This window comes from Phyllostomus discolor, chromosome 13, assembly GCF_004126475.2.
Source record: "Phyllostomus discolor isolate MPI-MPIP mPhyDis1 chromosome 13, mPhyDis1.pri.v3, whole genome shotgun sequence".
NCBI lineage: Eukaryota > Metazoa > Chordata > Mammalia > Chiroptera > Phyllostomidae > Phyllostomus > Phyllostomus discolor.
Window position 1 is genome coordinate 25,644,207 of NC_040915.2, and position 17,190 is coordinate 25,661,396.

Sequence of the window (17,190 nt, forward strand, 5' to 3'; positions counted from 1 at the left end):
CCAAGTCAGATTTTGATTTCAAGTCCCATGTGGCCAAGGTAGCAGTTCTCTCCCTGTCTCTCCGGTGAGAATTCTTGCAGGACACAGGATTCATAAAGTCTAAGGTGTTCATTTCATACCTGGGAGAGAGCTCGTCTATGACCAGAAAGACTGAGCCAGTTTCACATAAAAATTTAGGACCGATCACCACTAAGGTCGACTACACACAGATGAGCTAGAAACACTTGAACCAACATCACTGACAGGTTGGAATACGGTGGGAGATTGACAGGAAAGTCATTGTGGAGCTTTAAAGGACTCTGACATGGTGAGATCTGGTCGTTGTCTTCTGCGGTCAAGGGCGTAAAGCCTTGGACGGCCTCTGGGTCTTATTTCCCACTGTAAACATTGTTCTCAAAGTGGACGCTCTCTCCTGCCTGGTAGCGCACTGCCATGTCATTCAGCAGAGTTCCGGTCAGAAGCTCTATAGGTGAAGGCTTGCTGCAAAGAGAATCACATGGTAAGAGAAAAGTAGGTCCCTTCTACATAATGAGCAGCACGGCTGTTCACTTGCAATGCCAGAGCCCCACTCACAACCTATCACACGAGTAGAGAGGCTTCCGGGGTTGTGGATATTAAGTCGCAGGATAGTTTGCTTAGTAAGCAGGATTAAAACACAAAACAAAACCTAAGACATATTCAGACTATCCTCTGAAGAGATTCATGTCATAGAATAGAAGAATAATCAAAGACAATGACCAGAAATCGGATTGAAGTACTAAGGAATCAAGATGAATATTGTCAAAGGCAGCTGGCAAATGGTTTGGCTGTTGCTTTCCCAACTGTGGGTTGGGTCATTTCAGGGTGAATTTTTAAATCTAGGGAGTGATGTACATCTTGCATTTAAGATAAACCGAGAATAATACAAAATACCAGAGCATACTGAATGTGGTCAAACAGCGCTGTTTCACACAATTGTGTACTGGATGACGGTGCCAAAAACCCTCCTGTCTCTGTGGTCACTACCGGAAAGCCATGAGCTGGATGGCTTTGATGACACACACATTCACATGTCAGGTGGACAGAGAGGTATGAGTCAGCAGCTTTGGTACAGCTGCTATTTCATAATTCATGTACAGTGATTTTTTTAATTACCTGAGCCTACCCAGAAATGACGTGAAATGTACTGAGTCTTCACTCAGCTCACCTTTAACTGGCACACAAGTGCGAGACCGTTTAGGTGTCACTAGCTCGAAATGAGTCAGTGTGGTAGAGCTGCCAAAAAAGAGTCATAAGAAAAGGCTCTTTTTTCTTTTAGCTTTTTAATATTTTACAACATTGTCTACAACATGTTTTCATTTATAACTAAGCGGTAAGAGGTGAACGTAAAGAAAACATTGACATTGAAAGGACAGACACCAACAAAAGGGATGCTATGGTCCATGCTTCTGCCTGTAAGAAGTGTTTTTCCGCCCTGGCTGGCATAGCTGGGTGGATTGAGAGTGGGCTGTGAACCAAAGTGTTACAGGTTCAATTCCCAGTCAGGGCATATGCCTGGGTTGCAGGCCACGACCCCCAGCAACCGCACATTGATGTTTCTCTCTCTCTCTCTCTCCCTTCCCTCTCTAAAAATAAATAAATAAAATCTTTTAAAAAAAGAAGTGTTTTTCCCTTCTATGGATGGAAGCAGGAGGTCAAAGCTTCCATTAGCATGGGTTTTGAACTCTGAAAGACCTAATATTGAGTCTTTTATCTGCTGTGCGTTGTGAACTTGGACGTCACTCAATATTTCGAAGCCCATTCTCTGACGTGAGGAGCAAGAACAGCAGTGCCTGTGTCACAGGTGCGGTGACAGGCAGGAATGACGGCAACAACTGAAGCCCACACTCGTGGAGCACTTACAGGGTGGTGGGTGATGCCCAAGGCAGACTCGGTGGGTTGACTCATGTGACGATGAAGACATAGGAAAGGCTGACACCCACCAGTAAGGAATGGCAGCCTGACAGGATGGCTTCTGAGTCACACAAAGACCTTGCTTAAAGCTCAAACCCACTGAATGCAGCAGACTACCTGGAACTGGTAGCAAGTAGCGGTTTCACACCAGTACAGCTGTTTGCTCAGATGAACCCAGGGCGTGAATGAGAGTACAGGGGATTTAAGCTTTAAGTGGGCAGTAGGATACATTTACACAAATTGTAAATCAAATGTCTATGAGGCCAGACAACCAACGTGAAGGAGCAGAGCAGGCTTTAGAAGGAACCTCAGGGCGGGGGTCTGCAGAGCCATGGAGGCCCCCACCCCACCTCAGAGCTTGTGCCCTGCTTGAGCCTGGAGTCGTCTCCCTCCAGGTCTCTGCAAGCCGCCACCTGGTCCATCGGGGGCTCACTCACACAGCCCCCTACCCTGGTCTACGTTCCCCATGGTATTTGCCTGGAAGCACTAACAGGACCCTGTTCATTTGCTTTTGTGTTTTGTCTGTTTTGTTCATCTCTTCGGACTATAATAGGCTTTCAGTAAACAAAGCACTGAATGAAATCACGGACAAACCAAACAACTCATTCCAGTGTAATTTCATCAGACACAGTTTGTGACTTAGTTCCATTACTCTGAGAGGTGAGGATGGGGCGCTGTGTCTGGAGTGGTTCCTGCCACAATGCCAGGGGAATACGGCAAGCTCAAACTATCACTGGACACTGCGGACAGCAATGCAGGCCCTCACTACACTCGAGTTTTCAGGCTCTGGGGTGCAGAATGGAGAGTTCGGGGGAAGGAGGAGAGGGACAGACAGAAATTTTTCTTTATTTTCATTAGGGTAGGAGCCATCCAAAGGCAGAACACAAACCTTTCAAGCTTACCTTATCTGCAACACCTTTCTTTTCACACATAAATGTCCTAAATTGGGGAGCAGTTAAAGAGAAAATTAAACATGTCAGCCAAAGAGTTCTTCTCCCAAACACATACATTATTTCTGCTATTACTCTAATATAAACAAAATCTGTACAGAGATAGGGTATGAAAAATGTAAATTTAGAAGAATATTATCTTTTTAAAAAGAAAACAAATAAAACTCAAACTAGGCTCTTATGTAATAACTTCAGGTAACTCCTTCCGAATACGTAGGACCTACTTGAGCCCCTTTGTGCAAACTATCTCAGGTTGATTAGTGGTTTAGTGTATTCACACACATGCCCAGACTTACTTAATGCAATTAGAATAATTATACTTTGCTTGTAAAAAATGGAATGTGTGGTTTTTCACGAAGGCCGGTCACACACACACACACACACACACACACAGAGCTGGTGGATAGCTACTGAAATCTGTTTCCCTTCCACTGTCTCATCGGCCTCCTCGGTTAAGTGAGTGTTGTAAGACTCCCCACAATGTCATCCTTCATGGACATAAATTGGGTCTTGAGGGAAGGACAGGAGGAAGAGTAAACACATCTTACATAATAAGGCTTGTTGCCTTCCAAATCCCAACTCTACTCAACAAACCCTTACATCTTAGTATTTAATTTCTCTGTGGAGAATTTAAATTTCATTTTTCTCTTTACAGGCCAATATTTTTAACAGAAACAAAAAAAGAACAAGGTTATGAAATGGGGAAGTTATATGAAATCAGAATAACGTGGCGTGTGGAGCTGCTTGAAACCAGGCCCTTTGGCTCTAGGACCCTCGCTCTGTCCCCTTCGGCACAACCCTGGGATGACTTACGTACTTTTGGTAATCACAGTCGTCAAAACACTGAGCAATATCAGCAGAGTACTGAAGAGTCCAATGTAGAGAACCTTATTGGTGCTCATCCATGGTTTTTCTCCCACATTCGCATGCTAAGGAAAGACCAGCAGATTGAAAAAGCATCTTGTTAGAATTATGGGCAGAAAGCATTTCCTAAAGTGATGTACTCAGACACATTTATCTTTACTGACCTTGCCTACTTCTAGATCATGAGGGGTAAGACCATGTGATCTGACCTTGTAAACAGGGGGAAATTCCCAAAAGAATTTGAAATTTAGGGTGTATTTGGGGATGTGAAAATATTTTATATCACGCTTGGAGCGGGACTTACAGGGGTGTATGCATTTGTCACAGATCCAACTGTATACTTCAAACGGTGTTATTGTAAGTAAATTACCCACATTTTCAAAAAAATCACTAAGCCATGTCCATAAATATATCCTATTATGATATTAAACAAGAAAAACAATTTCTTCATATATAAGTGGACTTTGCGAGGCCATGATGCTATGTAAGAGTTGGTGATGCTATATGGTATCATCTGGATATATTTAATTAATGAATTTGGTCATTGATATAGTCCTTATTTTTTAACTACACAAGTAATTCAAGACTCTATCTATGTCTATATAATGTGCCCGAAAGCAACTGCTCACCAACATGGTGCTGATTAATAGTTCACTTAAAATGCTGTGCATTGGGGTGGAAATGCAGAATTTGGTTTAAATCTCCTGGTGCCGTTCATAAAGATTGCCCTCCTAGAATAAGCCTGAAGGATGCCAGGCTCCTTTATATAGCTTAGCTCCAACCCTAAACAGGTCCCACAGGGTAGATATTTTAACACAAAGGAAGTGGAAGATCAGAGAGAAGCGCCAAACCTTTTGCTGCATGAAAGTGTAATCTCTGGAGTCAGAATCCTGGCTCTTTTAACTGCTCTGGGACCCTCAACAAGTTATTCAGTGATCTGAGCCTGTTTTGGTGTCGGTCAACTACAGATTAAAAGCTGCGTTGGGGTCACCTGACCTGTGGGGACTAAAGTGGTAGACTTACCAAAGTCTACCACATGGGGCTGCCAAAGGAGACTTTGCATTCCATGTCAAACCTATTACATTACATAAAAAGTGCACGTTCTCCTTAAAATGTGCAGCTAAGCACGAAGGGAAGAAAACTAAAATCAACTGTAATCCTAACTTCCCAAAACAACCACAGCTACCATTTTTTATTACATACTCTTTTGGAATTTTTTGTTTCTATTTTTTTTTCTTAACATAAATAATTACTATATCCAATGTGTAATGAAGTATATATATTATTTTAAAAGTTAGTTTTCCACTTAACAAGCAGTGGTAACTGTCATCCCAAGTCAGAAAATGCACTGTCGTGATGACATGCTTAATGGCAATACGTGGGCGTACTTAATTAATTAACCCCTTCTTGTTGAGCATAGCGGTTGTTTACAACATTTTCATGGTTATAAACAGCAGCAATGAACACCTTTCCTCACACATCTTCATGTGTTTGTTCAATTCCCTCCTTCACACAGTGTCCAGGAGGTTGACCTGCTGGTTCAAATTATATGCTGCATGTTTTCACGATACCAGGGAGACATCCTGATATCCTCAAAATCAAGGCACAACAAGCCCACAATTTTGCTACTGCCTGCCACGAACTTGCTTCTAAACTGCTCCTCCTTGCTGACAAGCCTACCTGTCCTATAGGTAGCTGAGGTCAAGAACAATCTCACCATTCAGAGTATGAGTGTGTCTGAGGGTGTTTTTAATTCAGCATAAATCCAGCTGTACAGCAACATAATAATCATTTCCATGGTGGCAGTTCTGATAGTTAGGGGGTATCTACACATTAAGCCCACATCCATCACATCGATCATGCCATATAAATTGTTAAAATAGTTCATGTGGCTCCTAACGTAGTGTTCTCTTTGTAACTAAGGTTAACAATATAAAGTAATCTGACCCTACACTAAACCTCCCCACTTTGTCTCAGCTTGGATTTCTTACTATTGTGGGTTGTCACTTCTCACCGCTTCTGACAGTTAATGCCTCAATAAGTCATCTCATGGGGAGGTTCCAGGGTAGAAAAACTCTGCAGAGCCCTCAGATGTTCTGCATAAGAAAACTATCGGGTTGGAACAGCCTCCAATACCACCGCGGAGACTCCAAGCACGTTACCCCTCTGATGCACCTGGAGTCTTCCTGGGCAGGCTGTGTTACTCACTCTCCTGAAGTTAGTTCATTATCTTTTGTCCAATTTTTGGCCAGGAGAAAGCCTGTCGTCTGTGAGGGTTGTGCATGTGTTTGTGTGAGTAAAACATCATTACTGGGCATCTCTAAAGCTGGCCTACCGATATCTGTACGAACTTCACAAATTGATTAAATCATCCTGATCTAAGAAGCAAGTTATTTTCTTCTTTGTCTCTTCACTAGAAAGAATCAAGTCTTATTCTGGGAACAAGCCTTACAACGTAATTCCGGAGAGACACACAAGGGAAGGTGAATAACACGGGGGATTTGCTTACGTTTCCACCGTCTGGCCAACCGCCCTCTGAAGGCCGAATCACAGTGCTGTTCCCGTCTGCTGAACAAAGAAACAATTATTTAGTGAGAAAAAATACTGAGTTTTCGCTACAAACACCAAATATATTCACATGTTTTCTGATGACGAATGAAAAGATGAACAACAATAGGCCCAAATGCAACAGGCATTTCAGGAATTATACCAAGTTACTAGTGTTTATGAATGTATCCTGTAAGGTGTGTTTCTTAACATTTTTGTCATGGACCCTGTGAAAATGCACCCTTTTTTTCTTTTTTTTCATGGAAAAAAATGCACCACATAAAAAGTTTTGCTTACAATTTTAGGAACACAGAAGTCATTCTGGGAACCAGGTTAAGAATGCCACTTATACAGAGGTAATACACATGGTCCCATGACTTTCCAAACCTCTAGCCTTTGGTCGGCATAAGCCTCCAGCGAGGGGTGCAACCACTTGCCCTGGGGCACGCAGCTGGTCCCCCCAGTGGAACTGGGAGCTGACTCCAAAACACAGTCCCAGGGCCTTCCCAGTCTGACAACGGCAACTAGTAAGGCCTACACTGAAAAAATTAAATGAGAAAGTATGAAGTTCTCTGGCACAGACAACTGGCCAAGGTGGGTGGTGGGCCCCATGACAACCCAGATCCCTTCCAGACCCAACACGCTGTGCTTCTGTGAAGCTGCAGCCCCCGGAAGCCTGACGTGGGCACAGGGAGGGGTTGGCCCTGGAGCCCCAGACACCCGCCAAGCTGAGACACAGCTGCGCCAACGTCTGTTCCACCGTGGGAAGATCCGCCTTCCCCAGGTTAGGGTGACACGGTATTTACAGGATCATTCCCCACTGCTGCCTTCTTCCCCCTCACACCCCTGGGAGTGTGGGTGCAGCCGCCCCTACTGCTGTGCCCTTGTGTTCTCATCTACTCCCACTGTGCTTATGTGTCTGGAAACTGTTCCCATATGAGGGTTCCGCATTTAAAACCAAATGTCACCATCCTCTCATCCCAATGGAATGGGTCCCTCTGTGACTCTCACTGCAGGCCCATTTTCAATGAACCATCTTCCAGGAATGATTAGCAAGAGGTGGGCCATAGGGGGCCCTACAGATTGGCAGCTCCCGAGTGCACTGAGTCATGCACAGGAGGAGTTTGCAAGGCTGGCCCCTGTTTGGATACAGCACAAGCCCAGGGCACGCGGCCAGCTCTGCATTCCCAAGGGCTTCAGCACGTGGCACTCCCCACGCTCACCACTCTGGGTCGCAGAGTTAGCTGGGAAAGATGACCAGCTTCAGGGTCACCTTTCTCCACTCTGGGAAAGACAGGCCAGGCTTCCATTGCAGAAGAGGAGAGTCTCGTACATGGGACCAGCCCAGAGAGGGGGGACTGGGGGAGGCCTTTGGAAAGGCAATAGCAGATTCTCTGTGGGGCAGTCCTCTCTCTTTGGTGCCACTGCTGGTGGCCTCGAACCCTCTCTAGGACTTCTCTAGGTCCACCCGCAGGCCTCACAAGGCAGTAGGACAGCCTCCTAGATGTACTGAGGCTCTGGAGCTCAGGCAAAAGGTCAGCACAGGTGGCCAGTCTGGTCTGGAGTTAACTATTTTACAACTCTGGCCCAAGGTAGTAAACCCAGTAATACATGTGGATGTACTCAAGACCAGTTCATGTGATTTAGAAAAATAGAGAGATGCATGTACACGTTCCTAAATCATGCAAGTTCCCTATGCTAGTCAGGTTTGTGTGCCTAGGCATCTAAGTAATAATCACAGTGGCTACTGTAACTATGTCCCAGCCTGTTCTTCTCATTTAACCCTCACAAGGGTTCTGCATGGTAGTGATGTTCTGTTCTTTATGCAAATGAAGAAAACAGGTTCAGAAAGGGGGAGACATTTGTTCAAGTCCCACAGCTGATTGGAGGGGCCAGTGTTGGCAATCATGTCAGAGCACGCGCTCTTAACAACACACCAGTGATCATCAAATTTGAATGCTCTCGGTCTTCAGGGAAGAAAATGAGGTCACCTGTTGGGCAAGGGTCCGATGGTGAGCTGGTCCTATTCATTTCCTGTGTTGTGATAGGCTGGGCGCCTGTTGTCTGCATTGGCGAAGATGACGTGGTTTCTGAAATAGAAAGGACGAAAGGGCTCTGTTCTATTTGTGGAGAATATTTCCCAACCACCTCCAACAAAACGAAAATCAGGAAGTACCTTCGACTTTTTCTTAAAAACTTATTCAAAGATAACATTGAGGCACTGTACTGCCATCTCCGTTTTTTATTAGTGGTAATAAATCTGATATTGATAGATAGCACTCTAGATTGTTGGCCATAGACAGAAACTTTTCACACTCTCCACACTCCCAGGATCCCCTGAGTGCATAATGCCCACAACCGCGCATCTCATGCAGGAGACCCAGTTTAGCTTTATTCATACAAACGACATGCCACCTGCATGGAACAGGGCCTGGCAGTTTGCACTGATCTGTCCTCCCCTCTTCACACAAACCCCAATCTGGGTTTTCTGACCTTACTGAGGTTCCCACTTATCCAACCACACCTCTTTCCAGGGAGATGCACATAAGGGCCAGCTCAGGACACACACCCACAACACCTAATTTCTGGAAGTCTCCTCAAGCTGACTGCACTGCCCAAAGTCTCAACCTGGTAATCATTGACAACCCTCAAAGCAAAGTTGACCCCAAATAAGGACCTTGGCCCCAGTTCCTTCTTCAATGGCATTCCAGTCACTATTTTTGTAAGACTAATTTCCTGTTCTCTGACTCATCTTCCATCTCCCATCAAAATGCTCCCCTAGATTCTCCAACACTCAGCTACGCATCACTTGCCTCTTTATCAAGCCTTTATGTTCCTGCCCCTGAGAGCACCACAGATTCCAGAGCAAATGAGCGGTGCTGGCCAGGCAAGGACTCTCACCCTTGGGCTTTCCTACTGCCTCTCACTGGTCTCTCTGTTTCCCCTTTGCCACCATCATCTTCACGTTTCAACATCACCCTTCCTTATGTTCTGAACCCATTTCATGTTTCCCTCCAATACTGAACCCGACATCAGGATGTGGCTCTCTTCAGGACAAAGAACAGGACAGCACAAGAAAGTCACATGATCAGAGTCTACCCACTATAGGCCCGTGCACAAGACCTCTGGACCTTAACTTCATTCCCCAGTTTGGTTCTTTGTGGGCCTCTTTCTTTCTCACCTGCTGCTCTAACCGTGCACCCCACCATCCCCTGGGTATCTCAGGAGACCAGCATGTGTACAGGCACTGAGGACAGGCAGGGGGTGGGCGTAAAGGAAAATGTCTCCGCATTGAATTAGCTGCAGTGTTCGCCTCCTTCCTGTACTGTAAAGCTCACCTCTAAACTCCAACTCCTTATGAAACTATCAGGATAAAGATAAGGCTTAATTCAGTTAGCAATACAATTACTATTCCCCAGGAGGCCACACGTATTTTTTTCTTCTGTCTGCTTTAAATAAAGTAAAAAACTCATGTATGTTCACTAAACCTTGTCCACTAATCCTCACACTTTTGCAGGCACACACTGAGTCAAACTAAGGACAAAGAAGCCAAATCAATATTGAGAAAGTCAACAGATTCTCTAGTATGGTCAGTTGCCTTAGTATATACAAAGCTGTTTTCTACAAACTTGAATGACTCTAAAATCCCAGTTTAACCCTAAAGCCCTCTCCTTCCAAAGTGAGCTCATAGCCCAATGCTTCAGGGTCCTTCCTGGTAAACATACACATGGTTCAGTGGGAGTCAAGGAAAATCAATATGTCCCATCAGAAATTTCCAACTAGGAGATTGTGACTTCTCCATTACTCCTCAGAATCTAGACCCTCTCAAGGAGTCAGAGAGTATGAAGGCTTTGAGACTCTTCACTGAACGTTATCTTTCTAACCCTACAAATAGAAGGTTTGAAACTAAACTGGTCCTCAGGAGATCAAGCTATTTCCCTCCTCATCAGCTGAGTTATCACCGTTTGTTTTACACCTGAACTCTCAACTGTCAGAAAGTTTAAGTGTAGGGGACTTCCGGCAAGATGGAGGAATAGGTGGACGCACCGTACCTCCTCGTACAACCAAGATTAGAAAACCAATAATTTACAACAATAATTTACTATCAGAATAACACCCAGATCCGGCAGAGGATTTATCTGAATGGAAGTCGGGCAGCCAAGAAGTTGAAGTAGACGCGTTCATCCGGACTGGTAGGAGAAGACGAGCCGGCGGGCGCGGGGCTGGCTCGGGTAGGCGGCGCGTGGAGGTCGGGGGAAGGTTTGGCACGAAATCGGCGCAAAAGCCATCCGGGGGCGCAAGAAGGCAGCAGTGATCCCTGAGTACGCAAGCTGAGGCTAGCAGACCCAGAGGGGCAGCGATTGTGGACCAGGGCAGAACTCGCAGCCCGGAAGCCCAGACAAGGGTCTGAGTCCAGGGGAACGGAACTACCGCCATTGTTTTCTCCCGCCCCGCTCCCGCTCCGGCCCCGCCCCCACATATAACGTCACAATCTAGTGACCGGGGTGCCCAGCCCCAGTGAGCACCTAAGGCTCCGCCCTCCACTGTAACAAGAGCAACCAGACCGGAAAAAAAAAAGGACAGGGGAAAAAAAAACAAAACCATGTTTTCAACAGAGCAGATCAGTCCCCCAGGACTCATCCTTTTGAGCGACCAAGAATTAGCCAGTCTATCAGATGCGCAGTTCAAAACACTGGTGATCAGAAAGCTCACGGAACTGGTGGATTTTGGACGAAATCTAGATGAAAGAATGCAGATTACCATAAAACAGATGCAGGAAGACACGCGGAGGAGAGCCAATAGTGAAAGGAAGGAATATGAGTCTCAAAACAATACAGTGGACCAGAAGGAAGATAGAATCAACCAAGCAGGAAAGCATGATGAAATAAGAATTCAAAAAATTGAGGAAAAGATTAAGAGCATCCAAGACACCTTTAAATGTTCCAATATCCGAATTATAGGGGTACCAGAATCGGAAGGGGAAAAGCAACAGATTGAGCATGTATTTGAACAAATAATAAAGGAGAACTTCCCCAATCTGGCAAAGGGAACAGTCTTCCAAGAAATCCAAGAAGCTCAGAGAGCCCCAAAGAAGTTGGACCCAAGAAGAAACACACCAAGGCACATCATAGTTACATTAGCCAAGGTAAAAACGAAGGAGAGAATCCTAGAAGCAGCAAGAGGTAAGGGGACAGTCACCTACAAAGGAGTTCCCATCAGACTGTCAGCTGATTTCTCCAAAGAGACCTTACAGGCAAGAAGGGGCTGGAAAGAAATATTCCAAGTCATGAAAGACAAGGACCTACATCCCAGATTGCTCTATCCAGCAAACCTCTCATTTAGAATGGAAGGGCAGATAAAGTGCTTCTCAGATAAGGTCAAGTTAAAGGAGTTCATCATCACCAAGCCCTTATTTTATGAAATGCTAAAGGGACTTATCTAAGAAAAGAAGATAAAGAAAAGACATGTATAGTAAAAGGACAGCAAACTCACAAATATTAACAACCACACCTAAAGCAAAACCAAAAGAAACTAAGTAAACAATTAGAACAGGAACAGAACCACAGAAATGGAGGGCACATGGAGGGTTAGCAGCAGGGGGGTGGGAGGAGGAGAGAGGGGGAAAAGGTATAGAGAATAAGTAGCATAGAATGTAGGTTGAAAATAGATAGGGGGAGGGCAAGAATAGTACGGGAAATGTAGAAACTAAAGAACTCATAAGTATGACACATGGACATGAACTAAAGGGGGAAATGTGGGTGGGAGGGGGGTACAGGGGGGAGGGGAGAGAAGGGGGGAAATGGGACAACTGTAATAGCATAATCAATAAAATATATTAAAAAAAAAAAAAAAGAAAGTTTAAGTGTGAACCATGTAGCCTAAATGGAAAAAAGAGCAATACATTCCAAATCCCTGAAATCCTTAAATCTCATGTCATTACATAAATAGCATTTTTTTTCTATTTCTATGCTACATAATAGTAAAGAATGCTTGAAGCAAAACTGTGTAAGTCACTGCCTGACATGAAAAAAAAAAAACAACAGGGTAAATTGTATAAAGGCTTTTTCAGCATTGGTGTCAGATCAGGGCAAATTTATCCTAATATAACCTCAGTCAGTGCTCATGTAGAAGGCATGATCAGGAGTTATAACTACGGCCCCAAATTCAAATTAATGGAGACAGAATCCTGACTCAACCATTTTCTATCCACATGCCTTTAACAATGAACCTTGTGCCCAGGATCCAACAACTATAAAATAGGATTGAATCACACCTACAATGAATGGGGTTGTCCTAAGAATTTAGTAATATAACACTTGAAAAAAACAAAAAAACTTAGCAGATGGGGTGGGTGAAAAAGGTGAAGGAATTGAGAATCAAATTATTAGTTACAAGAGTGGTTATGGGGATGTGAAGTACAGCATAGGGAACATAGTCAGTAATACTGGGTAGCTTTCCATGGTGTAAGATGGGTACTTGATTCATCAGGGTGATCGCTTCTTAAGTTATATAAATGTCTAATCACAGGGGCATACACCTGAACCATAATATTATATGTTAAGTGTATTTTTAAAACTAAATAAAAACTTGTAAAGTGAAAAAAGAGAGAGAGAGAACTTAGCGTGAATCTTGCGGCACAGGGGAGAGAGGCGATTGTGACCTCAGTGAAATCTGCTCCTCCAGACGAGACTCCAAGGTCAGAGTGGACTTCAGGATCTCCACTCAGGGCTCCCTGTGAGGACCGAGCTCATTATCCTGCCCCTGCCTTCGGGGCAGTCCCTGAATTTTCCTCATAGGCCTGTGCTCCCCAGAGCCAAATCCACACACTCCTCATTAGATATCAAAGATAAATGGCCTGGGGATTTTTTTTTTTTGGCTAATAATGAATGCCCTTGAAAATCTGATTTTTAAAAATGATGGGTCTCTTTACTCTGAAAATACTTATAGGTACAAAAGGTACATGTAATCTGGGACGGAGGCTGTCAGGATCTGTGAAACTCACGAATGCAACCCAGGGGAAGAGTATTAACCCTGGATTGTACTTCTGCCTTAAGATAATACCCTGGGTGGTCGACCTCCTTTCATTAGAAGGCCTCTGAGCTCAAACATATATCACTTTACCTCTCAGAATGTCCTGCGTGTGCGCTGGTGCCAAAGCAGCAGAGGTAGAGACACTAGGTGATGTTGGGATGCTGGTGGCCTTAGGTGGAGCTAGAAACGAACGTGAAAGCAAGGACTAATCAAGCAGCAGGAAACTAAGAGCCTTGTGCTGCGCCTGTACCTCAACTTGACCCATGAGACTGACCCCGAGCAGAACTGGGCATTAATCTCCCTGAGGCACTAATCTCTCTGAATTTAGCGTTCTTAACCCTTGGTCCACTAGAATTGAGAACACGTGCATAAAAAGGAAACAACTGCATTGAAAAGTGTATATTTCAGGGTGTTCACGATAAAAAAAGTGTTCCGCAGGTTTAGCACTGAAACACTTTGAAAAGACTAGCCATGCATATCAGATTTACATATCTTCATACACATTGGTGAGGTGGGGAAAATGCATTCAAAAAATTAAAAAATAATTTAAAAGAAAAAACAACGTATACTTTTTCTCCCCAGACACCATTTTTTCCTTACAAGAAGCTTCCTTATATCTAAGCGAACTAGCTACAAAAGAGAACACTGGTATAGGAGCGCACCGATTCGAAAGCTCTTCTTTTGAGAGATCTAGTATCATCTGGAATCAAGTCAATGTTTGCCTTGAGAGGAAAAAAACTTTCTTCAACAAATATCTGTGAGTGCCCATTACATGCAAGGCATTAGTGTAAAGCAAGTATCAGCAAACCTTATGTAATGGGCCAGAGAGTAAATGTTAGGGTTTGAGGCTCCACAGTCTCAGGGCTCTTGTTCAACTCTGATGGTGTGAAAGCAGCCACAGACCGGACAGTGTAGTGACTGGATATGGCTATTCCAGTAAAACCCTGATATAAAACCAGCAGTGGGCTTGTTATCCTTGAGTGGAAGGTCTACGGACGTAGAGGACCAGAGAACTCCACCCAGATGTGCTTGTGAAGACAGCATCTCATTAGCCTGACCCTTCTTCTCTAGCATTATCTAGATTTTCCTCGTAAACCTGTGCTCATCTGGGCCAAATTCATGTCATCTTCATTAGATGTCCAGTACCAGTGGTCTGGGGGTATTTACCTAACGATGAATCCCTCTGAGAACCTGATTTAAAAAACAATGGGTCCTCTCACTCTGAAGATACATGTAGGTACCGTAGATGCATGTAATGTGGGACAAGGTTTCACAAAACACGAGGCCAGATGGAACCCAAGGAAAGAACCTTTAGCACAGATTGTAACTCTGACTTAACACATGCCCTGGTTGGTCTATGTCTTCTCATTTGAAGACCTCTGGTCTCAGAGACACATCAGTTTACCTGTGTTAAGTTTCAGAGTTGGTGCTGGAGTTGTGGGAGCAGAGGTGGAGACCCTAGGTGATGTCGGAGCACTGGTGGCCTTAGGTGGAGCTAGAAACCAACAGGAAAGCAAGGATTAATGAAGCAGCACGAAGAAGAGCTTTGTGCTGGGCCTGTACGTCAGCATAACCAATGAGAGACAGTCCCCGGACAAAACCGGGCACTAACCTCTCCTGAACTCAGCGTTCCCGCCCTGGCTCTACTACCATCTGACAGAGGAGGGCGAGAGGACAAGCCCCCAAAAAGGAAACAGCTGCATTGAAACGTACATATTCCAGTAGGTTCGGAGGTGAAAAAGGTTACTCGGGCTATGCACCAAAGCACTTTGAAACACCAACCGTGCATATCAGATTACATACCTGCATGCACACTGGGGAGGTGGGGAAAGTGTCTACAGCCAGGACCTGTGTTTGCCCCCTCTATCATGAGTGACTAAGATTTAAACAGTAGTTTCCAGACAAAGAATGTTTGCCAAATACACAGCAGTCATTTCAGTCCTTCCTGAGGATGCCCTCCCAAGGGTCCTGCACCCTAAGTGAAGACTAACTCACACCGCTTATATGCCAGATCACAGAGACGATTATACACTTGGCTAAAAGGTGAGTGATTCTAACTAAAAGATGATAACAGGTAATAACTTTGATTCTTTCCATGACAGAGCAGATTCAGGATTCCAAAGCACTTAACGGAAGGTCTCGGAGCTACCCAGGGAAAGAGTTGAAACTAGAATTAAGTCCGAACAGAGTGCCTGGCACAAAAGCTGATCAATGAAGGCCTGACAAAATGTGTATGTTTTCTTGAACAACAATTAAAATAAAATTTAAAACAAAAATTTGTACTTTTTTTTCTCACCAGACACCTTTTATCCTGTGAGATACTTCAATCTGAAGTCTACTAACTAGAAAAGAAAACTTGGGGAGGGTGGTAATGGGAGGGAAGTGGGGAGGGTTGGGTGGGTGGGCTGGAATGGGAGTAAAAGGGAGAAAACTATACTTGAACAATAATTAAAATAAAAAAAAAGGAAAGAAAGAAAACTTGACACAGGAGACCACTGATCTGAACGCTCTTCTTTGAGAGATCCAGTTTATTTAGAATCAAGCCAATTTTTGCCTTGAGAGGAACTTTTTTCCAGAAATATTTGTGCATGTCTAGTATATGTGTGGCATTAGTCTAGAGCGGAGGTCAGCCAACTTTATGTAAATGGCCCGATGGCACACGTTTAGGCTCTGGTGGCCCTGTGGTCCCAGGAGCAGTTGCTCAACTCGGTCAGTGTGAAAGTAGTCATGGACCAGACGGTGTAGTGAATGGCTATGTCCACTCCAATAAATCTTCATTCATACCACAGCTGGTGAGGTTGTTTTGAATATGATCTGGCTCTGGGATATAATTTGTTGACTAATCTAGGGTGTAGTCAGAGTCTTTTAAGAAGAGTATAATTTTATTCCCTCCCTCTAGTTCCAAGTCTACACTAGAGAAAAAAGCAAGCATGCCAAAAATATGATCAAGTGAGTATAAGAAACAATAAAAAGGAGAAAAACTAGTCAGACTGTGTAATGAAATTGACTTCATCCATGGAAAATATCTTTCCCAGGAAAAAGCTAGGAAGATACAGAAATAGATGCAGCTGAGGAAAAGCCATAACGGAAGCTTGAAGAGTAATAGCAGCCTGTGAAAAAGTGCAAGAAAACTTAAGCAAAGACTTGGTTATTGGAAGCTAAAAGTCACTTCTCTGTTACGGACCCACTTTACACTGGATAGAGCAGTGGGCTTGTCTATTAAAGGATTGAGAGACACACTGGCTGGTGTGGCTCAGTGGATTGAGCACCGGCTTGTGAACTGAAGGGTTTCTGGTTTGATTCCCAGCTAGGGAACGTGCCTGGGTTGTGGGCCGGGTCCCCAAATGGGGACGTGTGAGAGTAAACCAACTGATGTATCTCTCACACACCACTCTTTCTCTCCCTCCCCTCTCTCTCTAAAAAAAAAGAATTGGGAGGCAACATAAAATTCTCCTACTAATTCCTTTCCATGTTATTTTTAAAAATGCAAGCAGATACAAATTTCCCAACTCCACAAAGTTGAAACCATAATTTCTTCTCCAACTTCAGCCACCTCACACCTGTCTCTAGCCCACTATCTCAACAGCTTCTTTGGCTTCCCTGAATCGCCTTCCAGATATAGTTTTCCCAGATCAGCTGTTTCTTCCATCTGAATTGACCTTATCTTACTTCTCTTCAAGGGGAAACAAGCCAAGGCCAAGCATGGGAGATTAAAAAATAAAGTTTCTCTCAATTAAAAAAAAGAGAACATAGATTATTAAGGCAACCATATCAGGTTCTACTGTCAATAAAAAAAAAAAAAAACAACTGTCAGAGATTCATTTAGAAGGAGCATCAGAAACCAGAAGATGCATAGAACTTACTT

At 44.1% G+C, this 17,190-nt stretch overlaps 1 protein-coding gene across 1 annotated transcript in view; it reads right to left on the reverse strand.

Moving 5' to 3' along the window:
• Window positions 1–368: 368 nt before the first annotated feature.
• The window catches only part of HAVCR1 (hepatitis A virus cellular receptor 1), a 29,743-nt gene continuing 12,921 nt past the window's right edge, over window positions 369–17,190 (reverse strand). Inside the window, exons 2-8 of the mRNA XM_036014503.1 lie at window positions 14,731–14,820; window positions 13,416–13,505; window positions 8,285–8,383; window positions 6,256–6,311; window positions 3,700–3,811; window positions 2,835–2,871; window positions 369–480 (exon numbers count right to left, since the gene is read on the reverse strand). Of these exons, the coding sequence (XP_035870396.1) occupies window positions 369–480; window positions 2,835–2,871; window positions 3,700–3,811; window positions 6,256–6,311; window positions 8,285–8,383; window positions 13,416–13,505; window positions 14,731–14,820 (596 nt within the window). The remainder of the gene's footprint in view (window positions 481–2,834; window positions 2,872–3,699; window positions 3,812–6,255; window positions 6,312–8,284; window positions 8,384–13,415; window positions 13,506–14,730; window positions 14,821–17,190) is intronic.